At 31.1% G+C, this 18,321-nt stretch overlaps 1 protein-coding gene across 1 annotated transcript in view; it reads right to left on the minus strand.

The window, feature by feature from the left end:
- LOC118183557 (uncharacterized) overlaps nt 1–18,321 on the minus strand; it is a 166,059-nt gene that overhangs the window by 41,295 nt on the left and 106,443 nt on the right. Inside the window, exons 12-14 of the mRNA XM_085807772.1 lie at nt 12,922–13,125; nt 12,685–12,781; nt 9,295–9,379 (exon numbers count right to left, since the gene is read on the minus strand). Of these exons, the coding sequence (XP_085663898.1) occupies nt 9,295–9,379; nt 12,685–12,781; nt 12,922–13,125 (386 nt within the window). The remainder of the gene's footprint in view (nt 1–9,294; nt 9,380–12,684; nt 12,782–12,921; nt 13,126–18,321) is intronic.

Genomic DNA, 18,321 nt, shown 5'->3' on the forward strand with positions numbered 1-18,321 from the left:
TTAAGACATAATGCGGAATTAGTTTTCAGATACAGGATGTCTCACAATGGACCCTACCCCCAATTTTTAAAATTAAATAAAAACAAATACTGATAGAAGAATGAAACAAAAGGTATGTTTATTGGGACAGCTGTAAAAATATTATACAGAAGTTTCACATTTAGTTAGAAAAGTTGCCAACAGGTGGCGGGGTATTACCAAGAAGGAGTCCATATAAATAGTGCTCTGAAGTCTAGAGCGATCAGTCTGTGGACAGTTCCACTGCTAAAACGTGAAAGGATGTTAGGATATCATGTATTCCATGGAAATTTAAATTTAAACAAATTAAAATTTAATTTTTAACAAACACATATAAAAGTAAAAAAGTAAATTTAAATTCTAAAAAAAGAAAAAAAAAAAAAAAAAAGCCTAAAAAAAAGAAAAAAGCCAAATTTAAATTCTAAAAAAAGAAAAAAGAAAAAAATTCCCAGTTTTTAAAAATTTTTCTGTCCAAAAATTGAGTTAAGAATTTTTACTTTAAAAATTCACTGTATTGTAGGTTAGCTCCCTCTTTACTTTTATAATGGCTCGTATCAATCACATAAATTTCCATAAATGTCATTCTAGCAAATGACTTACTTGTAAAGTCAGCAATATGCCTTTTAATATCACAGCCACTAAACAACTCCTCTTTTGAAAAACTTATAATTGCATTTATCTTATCACTTGTAACACATGAAATCTTAAATATGTTGGACAAACCAAAAATAGTCTTAATATTATAATTAACAACCACAGAGCACACATTAAAACATTTGCAACTACTAATTTTAGCACACTTAATACAGCTGAATTAGAACATTTTCAAATACATGATTTCAAAAAATTAATATTCAAATTTTGGACATTGTGCCTGAATACAAAGTTAGATTATTTCAAGAGTCACTCTACATGCTTAAATTCAAAACACTTTACCCTTATGGACTCAATACATTCAACCAATACATTAAATTAAATTCTGAAATTCCAACTTACAGCCATTTTAAATTATTCAGTAAAAAAACATTACGAGGAAACAGAGCAGGTAATAAACATAAAAATAAACTTCTTTCAACAATAGATACAAAAAAGTTAAACAACAATATAAATAATTACTTTCTTACTGATAATTTCACTAAAAATATAATTACTTGGTTGCATACTTGTAAGCACAATTTCTTAAAATTACTCATAAAATTTGTAAAACAGCATTTTACAGGGCACAATATTATCAAAGACCTTATTGTTGACTTTTGCAATTATAAGTTCTCTACAAATAACAAATACAATAAATATTACTGCAAAATCAATTTCCTTCATCCTAACTATGGATCATATTCAGTTTAGCAAAATTTTCAGAAAAAGTCAACAACTTTTTCCAGCTACCAAAGTACAGATCTCACCAGCTTTCAAGTACCAAAAACCTCTTAGTAAATTACTAATTAACCACCATGAATTAGCTTCTACAGCCCAATGATACTGTAAAGAGCTCCAAAGATTTCATAGATAAATTTCATCAACATATTATATAACAGGCAATTTAGCAATAGTTCAAAACCAACATTTAAGAATTTTAATGGAAAAAGGTACCAAATTTAGACCAGTACTAAAAATTAACAAACATCACAGTTTTAAAAGTTTCGTAAAAAATATAGACGAATTTATAGTTAAAACTAGTTTCAAATTAAATATTCCAAATTCTACCTTTTTGGCTTGGAAACATGCAGTATTAGAAGAATTCAAGCAAAAAATTCGAAGAATTGAATTTAATAGCAATTTACAGTGAAATATTCTCATTCCTCTTTTACAGGATTTAAAACAAAAGTTCATAATTACCAAAATTGACAAAGCCAATAATAACTTTAGCATTATATGAAATTTTTTTTTATGTCTCATTAATTAATACTGAACTCAATATTGCTATTACTTACAAACTCACCAATCTACAAGAAAATGTTATTGCGAAAAAGCTAAAAGCATTTCATAAGAAACTGCAAATTTCACAACCATCTAGCTACAATAGATTAGCAAATCTATATGCTCTCCCAAAATTTCATACATCACCACTCAAATTTAGATTTATTGCTAATGGTACAAATAATTATAAAAAGAATATAGATTACATATTTGCAATTATACTTAAAAAAATCTGTAATTTAATCCAACATCTCGTTAACAAACAACACAATTACAGTTGGATTATTTATAATAATGCTCCAGTTCTCAGCAGTTTTAAAAGTTTAACAATCAAGAACATTAACTGCTATGACTTTGAAAACCTTTATACTTCTCTACCATTAGAAGAAATTTTTACTAGTTTAATGCAACTCCCACAACTTTTTCCTGACATAATTGATATCCTTTGTATTGAAAGATGGAATACTTATCTGAATTGTGCATTATTCAATAACTACATTAAATTCAATAATGAGATCTTTCAGCAAGTTAGAGGAATTCCTATGGGAGCAAACAGTTCTACACAAATTTGTAACCTATTTCTTTTTACTTTTGAATATAAATTCCAACTAAGTTTAAATAAAAATGAATTAAAGCTATTTGCTCATACTTTTAGATACATAGATGATATTATAACTTTCAATAATAATTCTACTTTTGAGCAATTCAAAATTTACCCAAATAGTTTAACACTTAATAAAACGAATACGAATCAAGATACTATTGAATTCCTAGACCTGCAAATTATTAAACACAGCAAAATTAAATTATTTGATAAAAGAAGGAATTTCCATTTTCATACTATTAAACTAATTAATTGGAACTCTAATATCTCTAGAAAAGTAATAGAAAACCCGTTTCATAGCCAAATAATCAGAATAAAAAATATATGTACTGAAATAGACGATTTAAAGGAAGAAATAATAAAGCTAATTAATGTTCAAGTTGATAACCAAGTACCACCAAAATTTATTAATTTATATATTAAAAAGGCAGGCCTTGACTTTACTTTATAATTTTTTGGCTCTTTTGGACATGATAACATTACCTTAAACCTTAGCTAGAGAGTAATGAAGGATATAAAAGAGTAGAGAAATTATCTTGTAAATTTTTATTGTAAATATTTTGTAAATATGTATATTTAATCAATACTGGATTCTTTCCTTTTACTAATAAAGGGCCAACTCTTTTCAAAAGTTTCAATTATAGCCCGAATTGAGTGAAGATTTTAATCTTCCTCTTCTAATTTTCCATACTTTAGCCAGTATTTAGTTAAGTTTTGATATACCAATTGAAATCAAGTTCATTATACTTTTAATATTTTCTTTCATTAAATATAACTTTTAATTAACTTCCTAAAGGAATTTTTTGGAAATTTCTGGAAACTTTTTTTACAGGATTTTTAAGGACTTCGTTTCAAAAATTTTGGGAAATTTTACTTTAAAACTTTAATTTTAAAACATTTCAGTTTTTCTTAATTACTTTAATTATTTGCAATTTTCACACAAAAAAACTTTTCACTTAATGTTTTTTACAATTATTACACAATTTTTCAACAGAACACACATTTCAAATTACAAACAGTTTACATTTTTTTCACATACCACTTTATTTTCCTTCAAGCAAACTTACATCTCTTGACTGGCTCAGTTACTTAACTCCCTAAATAATTGATAACTACTACCTTTAGAATTTTAATTTTTAATATTAATGTTTACAAAATAATTTTTTACTATAACAAAGATAGAAGCTTGAGACTCAACTTTACCTACATAAGCGCCATCTATATAATTTGAAGAACACACTTACTTCTCTTTTACAACACTTTTGCAGACCCCAACACTCATATAGTAGGTAAGTTAGAATTAAAACTTACTATTTACTTGCTTTAAGTATTTTTTAATTTTTTAATGTAGTATTTAAGTATTTTCTAAATATGAAATTATATTTTTAAATATATATTTGTTTTTTAAAAATTGTGAATTAGTTCTTTTTATTTCTTATTGGTTTATATGGATTATGTTTAGTTCTTTTTTTCGTGTCGGGGAGGTTTCTGTAGACAAGGGTTTCTAAAATACATTGGTTTCTAGATTATTTTTTAAAAATTAATTTAATTTAATTCTTGACTTTACTTACTTGTTTCTCAAAAGACTCAATTAGTATTTTCCTTTTAGAACTTTATTCTTAAATTTAATTCTTAAATGTTAATTTCTAAGGGTACCACTTTATAGGAATTACTTTTGATTTTGACTTTTACCCTTGCCTGCATGAATGACGAAACACGAATTGAATGATTGGAGAGTTAGGTTTGGAGGCAACTTTCCCTTGATAAGTCTGTCTCCTGTCTACTCAACGGTCATTCACTTATGCATTTTTTAAAAAATTGTTTAGTTTAATTTTAATTTGCTAAATTAGTGAATTTATTTTTATGGATTGATTTTGCACTTGATTTGCTTATGCTTCTGAATTTAAATGATATTGTAGATTAGTTCGAGAATTAAATCTTTTATATGTTTGCACATTTTTTTAAAATTTTTTAAAAATTATTTTGGCTTTTTTTCTTTAGAATTTAAATTTGCTTTTTTACTTTTATATGTGTTTATTAAAAATTAAATTTAAATTTCATTCCTTGCAGTAATGGCACAAAGAATATTTAATTAAATTTATTTTTTTAAATTAAATTCAATTTATTCTTATTTATTCCATGGAACATGTTTTTCAGGTATTGGAATTTCAGAGGTTAAACTACATTCCTACAGCAAGAAGGGGCAGTTTTAAATCCAGATTTAATGTTGCAAAAGGTTCTGATTTGAAAACTATTCATGTGCTTTTCAATAAATTTCAATGAATAGTAAGCGTGGCTGAAGAGTTTGTGGGGAATGTTGGTTTGAGGTACTCTGTAGTTACTCCTGAAAATGTCACGACAGTTTCTACACTTATTCAGCAAAATCTGAGAAATCCCACCTGAAGACTTGCACCAGAAACTGCCTTAACACGATCCAGCATACACAGAATACTGAGAAATAGACTATATGTTTCTGTTCAAGATCCAATGTCACCAAGCCATTCTCATTTGAGCTCTGCAACAGAGAGAAGACTTTGCAAACGAAATGCTCACAATGATTGATGATGACAGATTTGATGTTGGCTACAGATGTCTCACAGATGAAGCACATTTTCACCTGAATGGTGTGAACAAACAAAACTGGTGATTGCGGAGTACTGAAAACCCCCATTTATGTGAAGTAAAATAACAATACTCCCTAAAAGTTAATATTAGGGCTGCAGGATTCAGCAGAGGTATTACTGGTTACTGGCTTTTTCTTCTTGCGAGAAACGATCAATAAAATTGAATGAATGGAAAAAATAAAGAATATGTGAAAGAAATTAAATTAGCAGCGTAAATTAATTTCTGTTCTCTACTCTAAAAATAGTAATCTCACTTTGCACTGCATCATTTCGAGATTAATACATGTCATATTACTCTTACATAATTATGATGATGTAAATGGAACTAAAACAACCAATAATAATTTTACAGCATTATTAATTATATAATCAAAATGCATTGAGAACCACAAACTAACTCAGTCTGAATTAAGATTTCACTCTGAACATAACACACTTGCTCGCTAATCTTCGGCCTAGCTGGTCAGCTGCTTCCTTCTTGCTGCAGAGTTACCAAAAATGAAAACCTCTTGAAATAGGCACAAATAATGTGCCAAGTTGTTTGTGGCTGCAATATGTTTACTGAAAATAAAATGATTTAATTCACCTCTCCTGCCAGTCTCCTATTCATTATCGATCAGCATTTCTACGCCATCAAAATTCCTGCTGTTCATTACTTCTGTTTGTTTTTATTACAAATCTATTCTATCTATCTATCTATATATGTGTGTGTGATAAATTTTTATTGTAGCAACTACTTTTATATCATTACCTAAGACTAGTGTAATAATCAGAGATAAAAATGAAAGTCTATCTTAATGGAAGTAAATACACATGTGTTTTGATTTAATGTTTAAACTGATTTTCAATTACCGTAATTTCTGGAAGAAAGGCCGCATCAGCGTAAACGCCGCACTCGAGTTAAGAACGTGTTAAGAAGAAACGTTCTTTGACAATAGAACATTACATCTTGAATTTTTCGCAATAATTTTAAAAACGGATTTTCATAATTTTTTCTCTCAAAATAACTAATCCATGAATTAGTTTACTTGTGCCAAAAAATATTTTTTTTTTTCCTTTAGAGTTTAACCGCATGCGCTACGACTGAATTTCACGGTTGCAGTGCCGTACGCTACAATATAACAAGTGGTAAAGTGTCTCATTTACGCTGCTCCGCGTCTGCGAGTGCAATCCAGAGCTATAACTCGAGAAATAAACAATCTTGTCGTAAGGCTACGTGTGCACCACGTTATTTTCATTTTTGCGATAAATGCCTATCGATGCTTGCGTCACTCACAGTTTGAGACAAAAGCATCTCGACGTGCTTAGCACGTCTGTTTAGCACAAGTGGTTAAAGAAATTTTAAACGATATTCATTTTATGAACTCTTGATAATGTGACTTTCGAACTTCGACACCAGTTTCGAGCTTTGGCGACAGCTATATCGCGCATGCACAGCTGTTTCCCTCTATGATGGAACGGAGCCACGTCTGTTGCAGACAGGTTTTCCTTCTTTACAATACATATTCTTTGATTCTAACCTCTATGGTACCGCATACTAGGATTAAACCCATTTTGTTTTATACGAGAACAGGTACTTTCTTTAGTTCATGCACTGCACATGCGATTCTCTCGATTAATGGAAATCAAAAGTTGCGGGGAAACTTGCTTTGCCTTTCTAAAAGACAATCAAATTGGAGCTGCGAAAATTGGCTCTATGCTAGCTGGCCGAATGACACTCACGTGATACACAATTTGCCAAAAAAGTTATCTCTTCCGACATCGGCGCAAAACTCTTTTTTTTTCGGCGGGATCGTTGTATGAAATTCCCTGACTTTTCCAGATTTTGACTAAAATACTTAAATTCCCTGACTTTTCCGGTTTTTCAGGTAGCGTGGCAACCCTGTACTTCAATGGACATGAACATTTTGGAATGGGAATTCAAGACACTAATTCCTAGTTTTGATCCAAAAATTGATGCTAGAAGCCTTTATTTGAAAGGCAATTCATTTTTTTAAAACACCTGAAAGAAAAATGGGTAATGTATATATATTTAGGGTATTTACCAATTGATGTCATGGATTTAATCACGAGTATCAGAATAGGAATCTCAAAATTGTTGCAGAAAAGGTTTAAATTTAGTATTGATAAATTTAGGCAATTGTTTTTTCAACATAGGAAAAACCTCCATACACATGGGAAACCTTTTACTTTCAAATGAGGAGCTTTTTTGAGGGGGTGGCTTTCAGAATTAAAAATGTGAAATACATCCTGGTAGGATTTCCTTGAAAGATTTTTCACCAGATGATTTCCACTAAATTTGTGAACAAGTGAAGGACCTTAGTATCACTGATCAAATCAAAAAGTGAGCCCCACTGGAATATAAAGATCATTTTATTGATGACTGAATTTTCTGGAATTTATCTAGCAAACTAGCCGATCAATTGGATGAACATGAAAGTGTAAAAAAGAGTGGTGAGAAAAATTCTGCATCCTCCAGGGTTAAAACAGTCTTCTGTGGTAGAGAAGAAACCTCCAAGCCTGGTGTCACAAGAAATGATAATTCATTTAGTGATCACAAACTGGGAAGGAGAAAAAACAAGAACATTTATCATTAATATGTTAGAGATAATGGTTTCCATTAAAATAAAATGTCCTTAGTGCAATAGCTCAGCTTAGGAATCAGCTTCATTTGAAAATATCCCGCTGAACAAGGATAGACCTCTCATATGATGCATTTGCCCACGACTCCAATGTAAACGGACGTTGACTGCAAATGAACATTTAATGTAAATGTTTATACCAAAACTGCAAGCATCCACCTAGAGCGCAGAATGTTCAAAACAGCCCTTTGTCTTGCAATATGCCAGAGGTAATCATATAATCTTGGGAGCAGATTTTCTTTATAATGCTGGGATTGTTTTAAATTTTAAAGTGCACAACTGGTTCTTTTATAATAAACCACATAAGATGTTTGATTCAAGTAAGTAAATTTCAAGCATCTGCATATACCGGTGTTAATGCTAATTTCTGCCTTTTGCACAAAAAGGGGGTGGGGGCATTTAAATGAAATGCAGATTAAAAACCCAACTCCCTTGTAATGAAATATGAGACAGTCATGCGCAGGAGAAGGATTAACTACGTAAACATTAAACATATACAAACACTGAACATCACATAAAAAGGCTGTACGAGTGTAATTGTTACAACCTAATGGAATAGTATCTGCAAGAGTTAAAGAATGAAGAATCAGTATAATATTCATAAATTTGCAGGATCAGTTTCGAAAGTTTAAACAAGAAACTTCTTTAGAAAAGGGTTCTTTTAATCTTTTCTGATAACCTGAGCATATTTGCTTGATTTCATTGTGTAAGGACTACTTTGGAAGAATCTGTGAAGCGGCAAAACATCGACAACTTAGAATGCAGACAATTATGAGAGAAGTAAGATGTGCAAACATGCTATAAAAACAATTTCTCTAAGGTAGGAAACAATTTCAGAATTCAAACTATTGTAAGCAGCCCGGAAAAAATCATAAACGAATAAAAACTGATTTCCAAGATACATATCTGGCGATAACTGATGATAATGCTAATCTACATCAAAGAAACTCTGTTGATGAATTCCTTGAAAGTGAAGATTTTGAGCGAATACAGTGGCCAACAAAAATATCTAGATCTTATCCTAATAGAAAACTTATGGGATTACTTTGGAAAAGCAGCTGCACAGAGACATCCTCCACCTAAAAACGTAGATACTCTGAAGACTGCATTGCTGGAGAAGTAAAACTTAATTCCCAACCTGTAGTTAACAACATTATTGCAAGCATGAAAACACATAGTTCTAAGTGTGTACAAGTCAAGGGAGATCACATTCATATTAAATTCATAAGCCTTAATTCTTTCCAAATTATTCTTTCTTCCCCGCCTTGAACTCTCCTTGAAACATATTACCATTTTTATTGTTGCATGCTACGGTTTTATATCATACACAATGCTCGCAAATTATTTTACCTTTTATTTATGTGTCTTTCCACACAATTTGCAATTTCATATATGTGAAGATAATTTTGGACATGGGTGAATATAAAAGAAGGGGGGAACCTATTTTAAAGTGGAAATAGTAATTATGATAACAAACAGTCAGTCTCACCTTTGCAGGATTACAGTTAGCAGACACAGAACGTACAGGAATTTGCTCGATACCGCACTCTTTGAATAGCGATGAACCCTTGAAACTATAAACAAATTCATTTCATAATGTTAGTCAATTACATTAGGTTTCAGGAAGAAAGTAAGCAAGTAATTATTTCCTACATTTCTCAACACTGCTGTAATAGATTTAACCACATAATCAAATCTTCAGTGATAAATCAAAACATTAAAAAATTAATTCTACTTTTTATAGGAAATAAATAACCACTAGATGATTTATATTTTATAGGATATTTTAGTATTAAAATTTAATTGAAGTTAATATACAACTCAAACTTTTAGTAAACTACCCCCAAACACTTTTCTTCAAGAAATACATATAAAAGTTTAAAAAGCTATCCTGAAGACATGAATTCACTGTGCACAATAATTAGACAAATTGAATGAAATGATTTGCTATTTCACTTGGGAGGTTAATCAGTTACCAAGACAATTTTAAACAAGAGTCCAGATTAATTGACATTATATTTATCTTATACAATGAGGCACCAAAACAAAGCTGCAATTTAAATGTTTGGCTAATTAACTTATTTTATTCAGTTGGGAACCATTGCATTGCTTGATAATGCATCTTCCCACCAGTTAATAAATACTTCACAGAGGTGTTCACACACACACACACACACACACACTGTTCTGAAAATAAGTATGTGTATGTAATCATCTAGTGTATTATTCTCCAGTGATTATTTTGACTTTGCCAAAACCAGTGTCCTTTCAAAGGAAGTTTTATCTGACAAGTAAGAGCTAAAAAGAATTTAGACATTCTCTTAGAGCCATGCCTAAAACAAACTTGTACAAGCCTTCTTTTTGATTGCCTTACTTATATGTATTTTATATTAACCTTCTTACAAAGAATACTTCAAATAGCTAGTTTTTGCTCATATTTATAAATAATTTAAAAATTACGTTCTTTCTTTAATAGGTCATTTACTTGTCTTAAATTTGTTAAAATCATACGATTTAGGATATTTGCACCTGATATTAATGTATCAATAGATAGTAGAGAATAAATGCTTGATTCTGTTGCCCCAAAAAGTTCGGGAGATGCTTTATTCCTCTATCATTCGGTTAACACATTTTAACTCAAATATTTACACTGCACATTTTATTTTAAGCCTAATTTGCACTTAAAATTTCTCAAAAATGAAAAGCAGTCTCCCTGAGGAATACAGCTACAGTCTTCCCATGGACTACACCTACAAGTTTTAAAATACTTTGATAAGAATAAAAAATTTGGGGAAATATAACTGGAGAAAACCGAATATGTTTCCGACAGAAGGAAGTTAGAAGAAAAAACAAAATTTTACAGAAAAATGCGTCAAAGAAATGGTGTATTCAAGGTGAATATCTGGAGATTCAAACGATAGTTTGCCGAGGTCTTCACTCAGTAGAATGTGTCAAATAGTCTAGCCAATGGGCAAATACTAACAAAAAAGACAAGAAATTACATCATGGTCAAAATCATCAAACGGTGGCTGCTTTTTTCAGTGAACGGCTATATAAATTTAAATTACTCTACAGAATGCTATGTAATACCTCAATTGGAGAATCCAAAGATATCCGAGTTGAATTTGTTGAAACTTCAAGAATTTATCCTAAGAAGTATATGGATATCAGGTAGACATGATTTCAGTGCTTATGAAACCAGTCCTTTCTTTCATCTCCTGCTTTCAAATGTGGACAAAATCGCTTCACTATTTTACTCTGACCAAATACTGATGAAATGAAAAGTGATATCTCTTCTAAGACTGTCCCACGAAACAAGCAGTTTTAAAAGTCAATAACAGTACACATCAAATAAAAAAGGGAGGACTGCAGATACATCCACAGAAGGCCTCAAAAATCATTAAGGCAGCATTTAGGTTTTCTTAAGCTAGAAACCATTAAGAAGAAAAATTCAAGGCAATTAAAAGATAACATATTCTTTATTTAGTCTTATTTACATTACATTTGCTATAGCAAATAAAAAATGAAAAATTTCAAATTATTCAGAAATACGGACAGAATTTTAGCGAACTAAATGTAGAACATTAAAATCGTGTGAAGGCATGGCAAAGTGATAAAAGTGGAAAACTGAGTGATCATACTAAATTAAAATGTAGATTATACATCTTTCTCATTTATACAGCTGTTCTGAAAGACTTACTGTGCTTTATGATATTTTCTCTTTCAATGCAGCTTTCAAAGGCACTGTGATGAATACTAGGTCACATAGTATTCTTTCAAAAGAAATACAATCCAAACAAATAAAATTTTAAAAAATGTTTATGAAAAAACATACTTCATGCATAAATTGCACAGCATGAAAGAATAAACAGAAAGTTTTAATATAACTATAATTCAATCATGCAACTCAAGTAATTATAAAAAATTCTCTAAGGGAGAAAATCTAAAAATTACAACTGTGGTTAAAAAAATACTACAAAAATTAAAATATTTCCATGAAAGAAGGAAAGAACATTTTTCAGTACATTCAGAATAAAAGAGAAAGTGAAAAGGTTTAATATAAATTGAAAAACTAACTTCTTGGCAGAAAGTAAGTCTGTATGTTAGAAGAAAGCCATGCATTTAATACAAATCCACGCTTTTGAGACATGAAAAATGCACAAATTGAATTTCATAAATCACCCAAGTAGAATGGAAGATATAGAACAGCCCTTCCCCCCTATTTTTGAGTTGGTGTACATAGGAACATATTCACAGGGCAGCAGGTTGACCAAATGACGTGTGCGCATGAGATTATAAAATCCATAAATATCTCTATGCTATTTGCAATAAAATACAATCACGCCACTCAGAAATGACCACCTTTATTCAATAATGACAATTTTTGTCATTTGATATGCGTTACCTTATAATTTAAAATATTTTGCTTTCCTACTTTATTGAAAGCTGTAAATGCCATCATAATTGCACAAATTTAGGTAATAAATGTTGTTTAAATACAGTTCTTGATAAGCATATCCAAAAAGGTATGCCACTTAGAGCGCATGCAAGTATGTGAAGAATGCTACAGCTGCTTTGTGAAGTATCCTTCCATTCTGACAACACTTTTAACAAGCAATTTTGTCCTCCATGACTGATCTCTTAGAGCACCACATTTTATTACGTGATTTTTTTTTTCATTGCATGAAAGTTAAAAACTTGGTAATTTCCCCCCTTAGCTGTATATAATCTCAGAAACCATTGTTACTACAAATAAACAATAGTTTCTGAGAGTAAATGATACTGTCATTTAAAACAGTTAAAAAATATTGTTTTTAATCTTCAAATAAGTCATCCCATAAAATGTCACTTATAAATAATAATCTTAATATATACTAACCTTAGTCCATCATCAAGGCAAGCATAAACACCACAACACTGAGGAGACCATTGTGCACATCGTGCTATGCCTTTTCGCAATGAACAAAATGGCATACCTGCAAATAAATATAAAGCATTAGGAAATATGAATACTTTTGAATTATTTCAAAGCATATTCATTAAAGAATATTTCATGTACAAAGTACAACAGTAAATCTGACTGCAATAGGTTTGAAAGTTTTTTAAATATAATTACTTGTATCAATGAGATCCCAGAACTTCAATGTTTTATCAAAACTTGAACTGACAAGCCACCGATTTCCAGGCAATGCAGCAAATGCTAAACTTAAAACTGGAGTTCCATGAGCTTGAAATACTAGATATGGCGCAATTGCTTTCTGAAGCTCATTTTTCATTATTATAGTTGCAGATGAGTTCACAAGCCAGACACATATCATTCCTAAAAATGTCAAAAATATTTCAGAATTAACAAGATAAGATACACATTAAAATTTTTCAAATCATTACTTTCACTAATGAATATAAAATGTGCCAGAATAAAGTTGGTTTATACTAGGAACACATTCTAATGCCAAACGAAAAAAGCCTATAAACATATTATAGATAATATGTAGTTTATGAGTTATAGGATGCTGAAGATCAGTTGATAAGATGCAATCTGAAAAGTCACCGAATTTTCTGCTATCAAAACTTTGAACCCCAGGCTCTACAAGGTCAGTTCTTTTAATAAACACTACACATCAAAGATACCCAAATAAAGATGTTTTAATATATGGTATGTAATCTTCCAGGCAAGTCTAAAATATTAAAATATCTAAAAATAGACTAAAATTAAATACTGCTGCCATTCACAAATTATACTGAAATAAATACTTAAGAAGCAGACGATAACATCTTCTCAGCTGCTGTTTACATACATTATAATTAGATCACTTTACACTATATTTTTACATCATGTTCATATAAATGCACAATATAAGAGAACATATATTAAACCAATTACAAAAATTAGAACAATATGTAGGATAAATAATCTCAAGTCTACTTTTCACAAATCCAGTTTGTCAGAAACTTTTATGTGTCTACATGATTCAGATATTTTCATTTTAGATTTTGGGATGCTATATATTGTCAACTAAGTCTTTATTATCAGTACAATTTTTATTTTTTTCTGCTTGCAGGATGTCATTAGTGAATGAAACCTTTAAAGGCTACACATGCTGAATTTGATGGAGTACTTTCAAATCAGATGTCTGCATTTTTGTTAGTTTAACATGTCCAACCTTTAGAGGAATAAGTTATATTTTTTGACCCAGTGGGCAGCTGATTCGTTTACTGTTTGTTCCCGTTAACACAACATCTTCAACAGTTATTTTAGGAACATCTTCACTTTTTTCCTCTCGGAACGAGAAGTTCCAGGTATTCACTTCTGAATAAACTTCTCAGATTTCTCTGCCAGTTTTGTCTCTATCTGATTCTTTGATTTACGATCTGAATAACATAAACATCCTGTATATAGTATTCCTTGATGTCTTGCAATTCATGCCTTGAAAGTCTGCAACAGGGTTCATAGCCACATTTTAGTTAAAAAAATAAGCACCTGTCTAATTACATTATACACAACTGCATAACCTTAAAAAATAGACTTGTAATTTAAAATATGAGAAATGCAGTATTTATTAAGAGAGAATAAGCATTACCTCAACCATGGAAAATAATTACTTTTTTTTTATAATTTTAAATAACAGTTCAATTTACAGAACTAGTTTACAATGAGAGGGGAAAAAAAAGAAAAAAAAAAAAAAAAACTATGCAGAACTAAACTGTATTAGAAGATTTAATGATGAAATTTCAGTTCAAAATAGAGAAAATAAATAATAATAAGGCATATTTATTGTATTCGCTTGGAACCTAATAATAAATACAATTTATTTTTCCACTCATATTGATATTTAAATAACTTAAATCTAAATATTGAACATTTTCTAAATGTTCATTGTATATCATTCCCGTAACAGATATTGCAAGCAAAGAAATTTAAGTAAAAAAGAGGAAAATTTTTGAAATCAGAAGACAGAAATTAGCTTCATGCAGTCATCCTTTAACAGTAAAACCTTAACTAACCTGCATACTTGGAAACTGGTGAATATTCGGACAGTCGAGCGTAACTTGAAAAAGAGGAGTGGGGGGGGGTTTGACTGTAGCTGCTCTTTAGATTTTTCTGCTAAATAAATGCTTTTGACATTTTGATACGTGCATGATATAAAAATAAACCAATGGAACTGAAAAATATTCTGCTTAGCAAGCACAGTAAAACTCTTTTAACCCTTTCGTGGGCCATTTATTTCTCTTTTGAATTTCTCCCAGTTTTTTATGCTTTATTATCAATTAAACAATAGTATTTAAAGAAATATATTTTATTTTGCCAAATTTTTTGTTTACATTTAAGTTCTAGGGGTGGGAAGTATACTTCCCACGGGACCTTTTATGGTCATAGAGAAAATTCAATTTAAAGGCAATTATTTGCCGTGAAAAGATGAAAAACCGTTGCAATGCACAAGGGTACTTCAGATACTGCACACATATAGCGGGTTCTCTTTTCTTGGGCCTTTGTGCTACATTTCTTACATCGTCTATAGTTGGAAACCATTTTGGCATATGATTTCGCACACTGACTAAGCGTACATCATCTGGAACTGCACACCTTTTTGCTTCGAAGCTAGCAGGACGGCCTTTCTTTTTTCGAGGAATATCCGTCTATTAGTTTACGAGCTAATGCTATATGGAATGTTAGCTGGTCTAAACTTCTGTTTCTTTGCCATAGTATAAAATTATTTACGATGCCACCATTCTACAGATCTTCCTATTTGGCACCTTTCTTTTCTTTGATCGAAGCAATCAACCCCTCCCATGATATTGTTATATACGGCAACAGCTTTAGGGCAAGGTACTTCTCTTTTAGTACCATCCTTTTTTGTACTATTTACAGATGTAATAATCGCTGAATTATGTGCAGTAATCAACAATATAACAGCCTTTTTGTCCACTTTATTGCAACAACACCTTCCTTAGTTAGGAACACTGATTCCCCTCTTTGTAGTTTGTTATTAGCCTTCAGCATTGGTGGAAGATGCTTCCTTTGCGACCTCACAGTCCCCACAGAAAACAGACCACTTATAAGTAGACTTTTCGCAAGACTAAAAGATGTCAAATAGTTATCATAGGCTATAAGATGACCTTTCTGTTTCACATCTTCCGTTAGTTTAGTTGTTACTGTTTCCCCTAAGCTCAATATTTTATCCTTATTATCAGAAGTTTCTTTTCCACAATAACTTTCAAAGTTTTGAATATATCAAATCTTAGTGTCTGCTAAACACCCCACCTTGTAACCTCTTTTTATAGGCTTCATTGGCATATACTGCTTCAATGAAATTCTCCCTTTGAAAGCTATCATACATTCATCTATTCATAATGTTGACGAAGGTTTGTAGACTTTAAGTATGAAATCATTGAGCTGTGAGAGGATGCCTGATTTTATGGAGTTTATCATGCTCAAATTTCTCACATGGATTTGTGCTGTTATCATTTACATGTAAAGTCTCAGTTATTTTTTTGAACCTCTTTGCGATTATTATTCTTGCTACCGATTGAACATTGAGAATAGGGTCTGTGCTCCAGTAGTTTTTCAGTTCAGGCAATTGATGTATACCCATGAGTATATGCATATCTACCCATGCTTTCAATTCTTCTGATGTGATTTCTTTCCAGTTCAGGATAATGCCTTTTGTGGTATGACCCAATCTCTTCCTTTTCTTAGGCTGCTTTGCATACGAGTTTGTTTCGTCAACAATATTCTGTAAAATTTCCGCGGTAAAAATCATGCCAAAATAATCCTTTTTTTTTCTCAGTATAACTGAGTTATATTTTCAAATGTACTTTCAAAAATATTCTAATTTTTCCAACATACCTATTGCACATGGCTTTTATACATGATGCAATAGCATTTTCACTTTTCACCCATTATTTATTATTCAATATTAGATAGTTACTGCAGAAATATACAAAATAAGAAAACGTTATTATAATAAAAACAGTGTTTTACTTACATTTGTAGCAGAAACGTATAGCAATTCAAATGTCAAATCAAAACAGGTGTCTGAGTGGAACAGATCTCACACAACATGTTCGAACTTTCAAAACAAATGTGGTAATTCTGTTTCCAATCGATTGAACACAGATGGCAGCACAATACTGAAGTGGGAATTAGTGTTCCCAACGTTATAATAGCAAAGCCAATATATAGTGGGTTTTGTGCTTCCCACAGGTGTATTTCCCAGGAACACGTAGGTGGGAAGTAACCTTCCCATGGCCCACGAAAGGGCTAAGTGTTCATAAACAAATCGCGGACAGAACATCAAAATGAATTATCTCTGCAAAGTATTGCAAACATTATTGCGCAATATGTGTGCCGTAATTCTTCCCTACATGATATTACGCAATTGGAATCAACAGCTGCGGGTATCGAGAGAATAAAGAACTAAATAACTGAGGTGTTTTTCATTCTAATTTTCAACAGACAGTGTTAAATTTCCGGAATAGAATCATTCTTCGCTTGGGTTGGTAGACCGCAGAACTTTTAGTCCTATTCAATCCAGATTGGAAAGTGACAAAAAAAAAAAAAAAAAAGCCTGTTGCTTGTTTTGCAGCGAACTGTAAGTTTCAATATTCGAGATTTTGCGGAGAAAGGGGAGAACCTCCCAATCTTCATACTGTATAATGTATTGGCCCCAAAAAATTAAATTATTTTGACTATTCGATTACTTTCCCTTTATTTAAGCCATTCCGAATATTATTCATTAGAAAGCTAATCTGTGTTAAAACACAACCATTTTTGGAAGTTTACTATACTTCAGCAGTTACTGCAACTATGTTATTATAAACATTCATACATATGCTCATAATATAAGCATAATGATCATAATAAACACGAATATGAACTGACCAAGCGGAACGAGAATGCAAATTATTAAGATCTTGATAGAAATTCAAATGTGTGTAGTATTTGGGTGGGTGGGAAAGAATGCTGAATGTACCGGAATTTTCTACTGCTTTCGCAATTCTTTGACCAACAGAACGACGGGCACCTGTCTGTACTCTTCGTGCACACCAGAGGTTATGTTAATGCAGAGAAAGGGGGAAAAGCTATTTCTGGGAGTATGATTCACCATCTGACATTCCATATTAGGAAGAAAAGTTGTTTATTTGGTTTCGGCTTTGGTACGGGGAAAAATAGCATGTTCATTAAAAAAAAAAAAAAAAGCACTAAAAGCAAAAAATAAGCACTAAAAACAAAACAAAAAAAAAAAAAAAAAAAAAAAAAGGGCTTTAAAGAAAAAGTAAGCACCTGTAAGGGCCTTTATATTTTATTTTCAAATATAAGCACTTATAAGGGCCACTACAAACCCTGTTCAAATTAATGAGGAACTTGGCATTGTTTCTGTTTTATTAAAGGTTTGATATCTGGTAGAATCTATATTGTTATGATTAGTAAAGAATCCTACAAATGTTGATTTGTCAGGCATCTATCTTGTTTTTGATTTTGTATTCTTCATTTGACTAAACAACTATTCATATA

Source organism: Stegodyphus dumicola, chromosome X1, assembly GCF_044657685.1.
Source record: "Stegodyphus dumicola isolate Sdum_Otavi_A_Nest chromosome X1, ASM4465768v1".
Lineage (NCBI taxonomy): Eukaryota > Metazoa > Arthropoda > Arachnida > Araneae > Eresidae > Stegodyphus > Stegodyphus dumicola.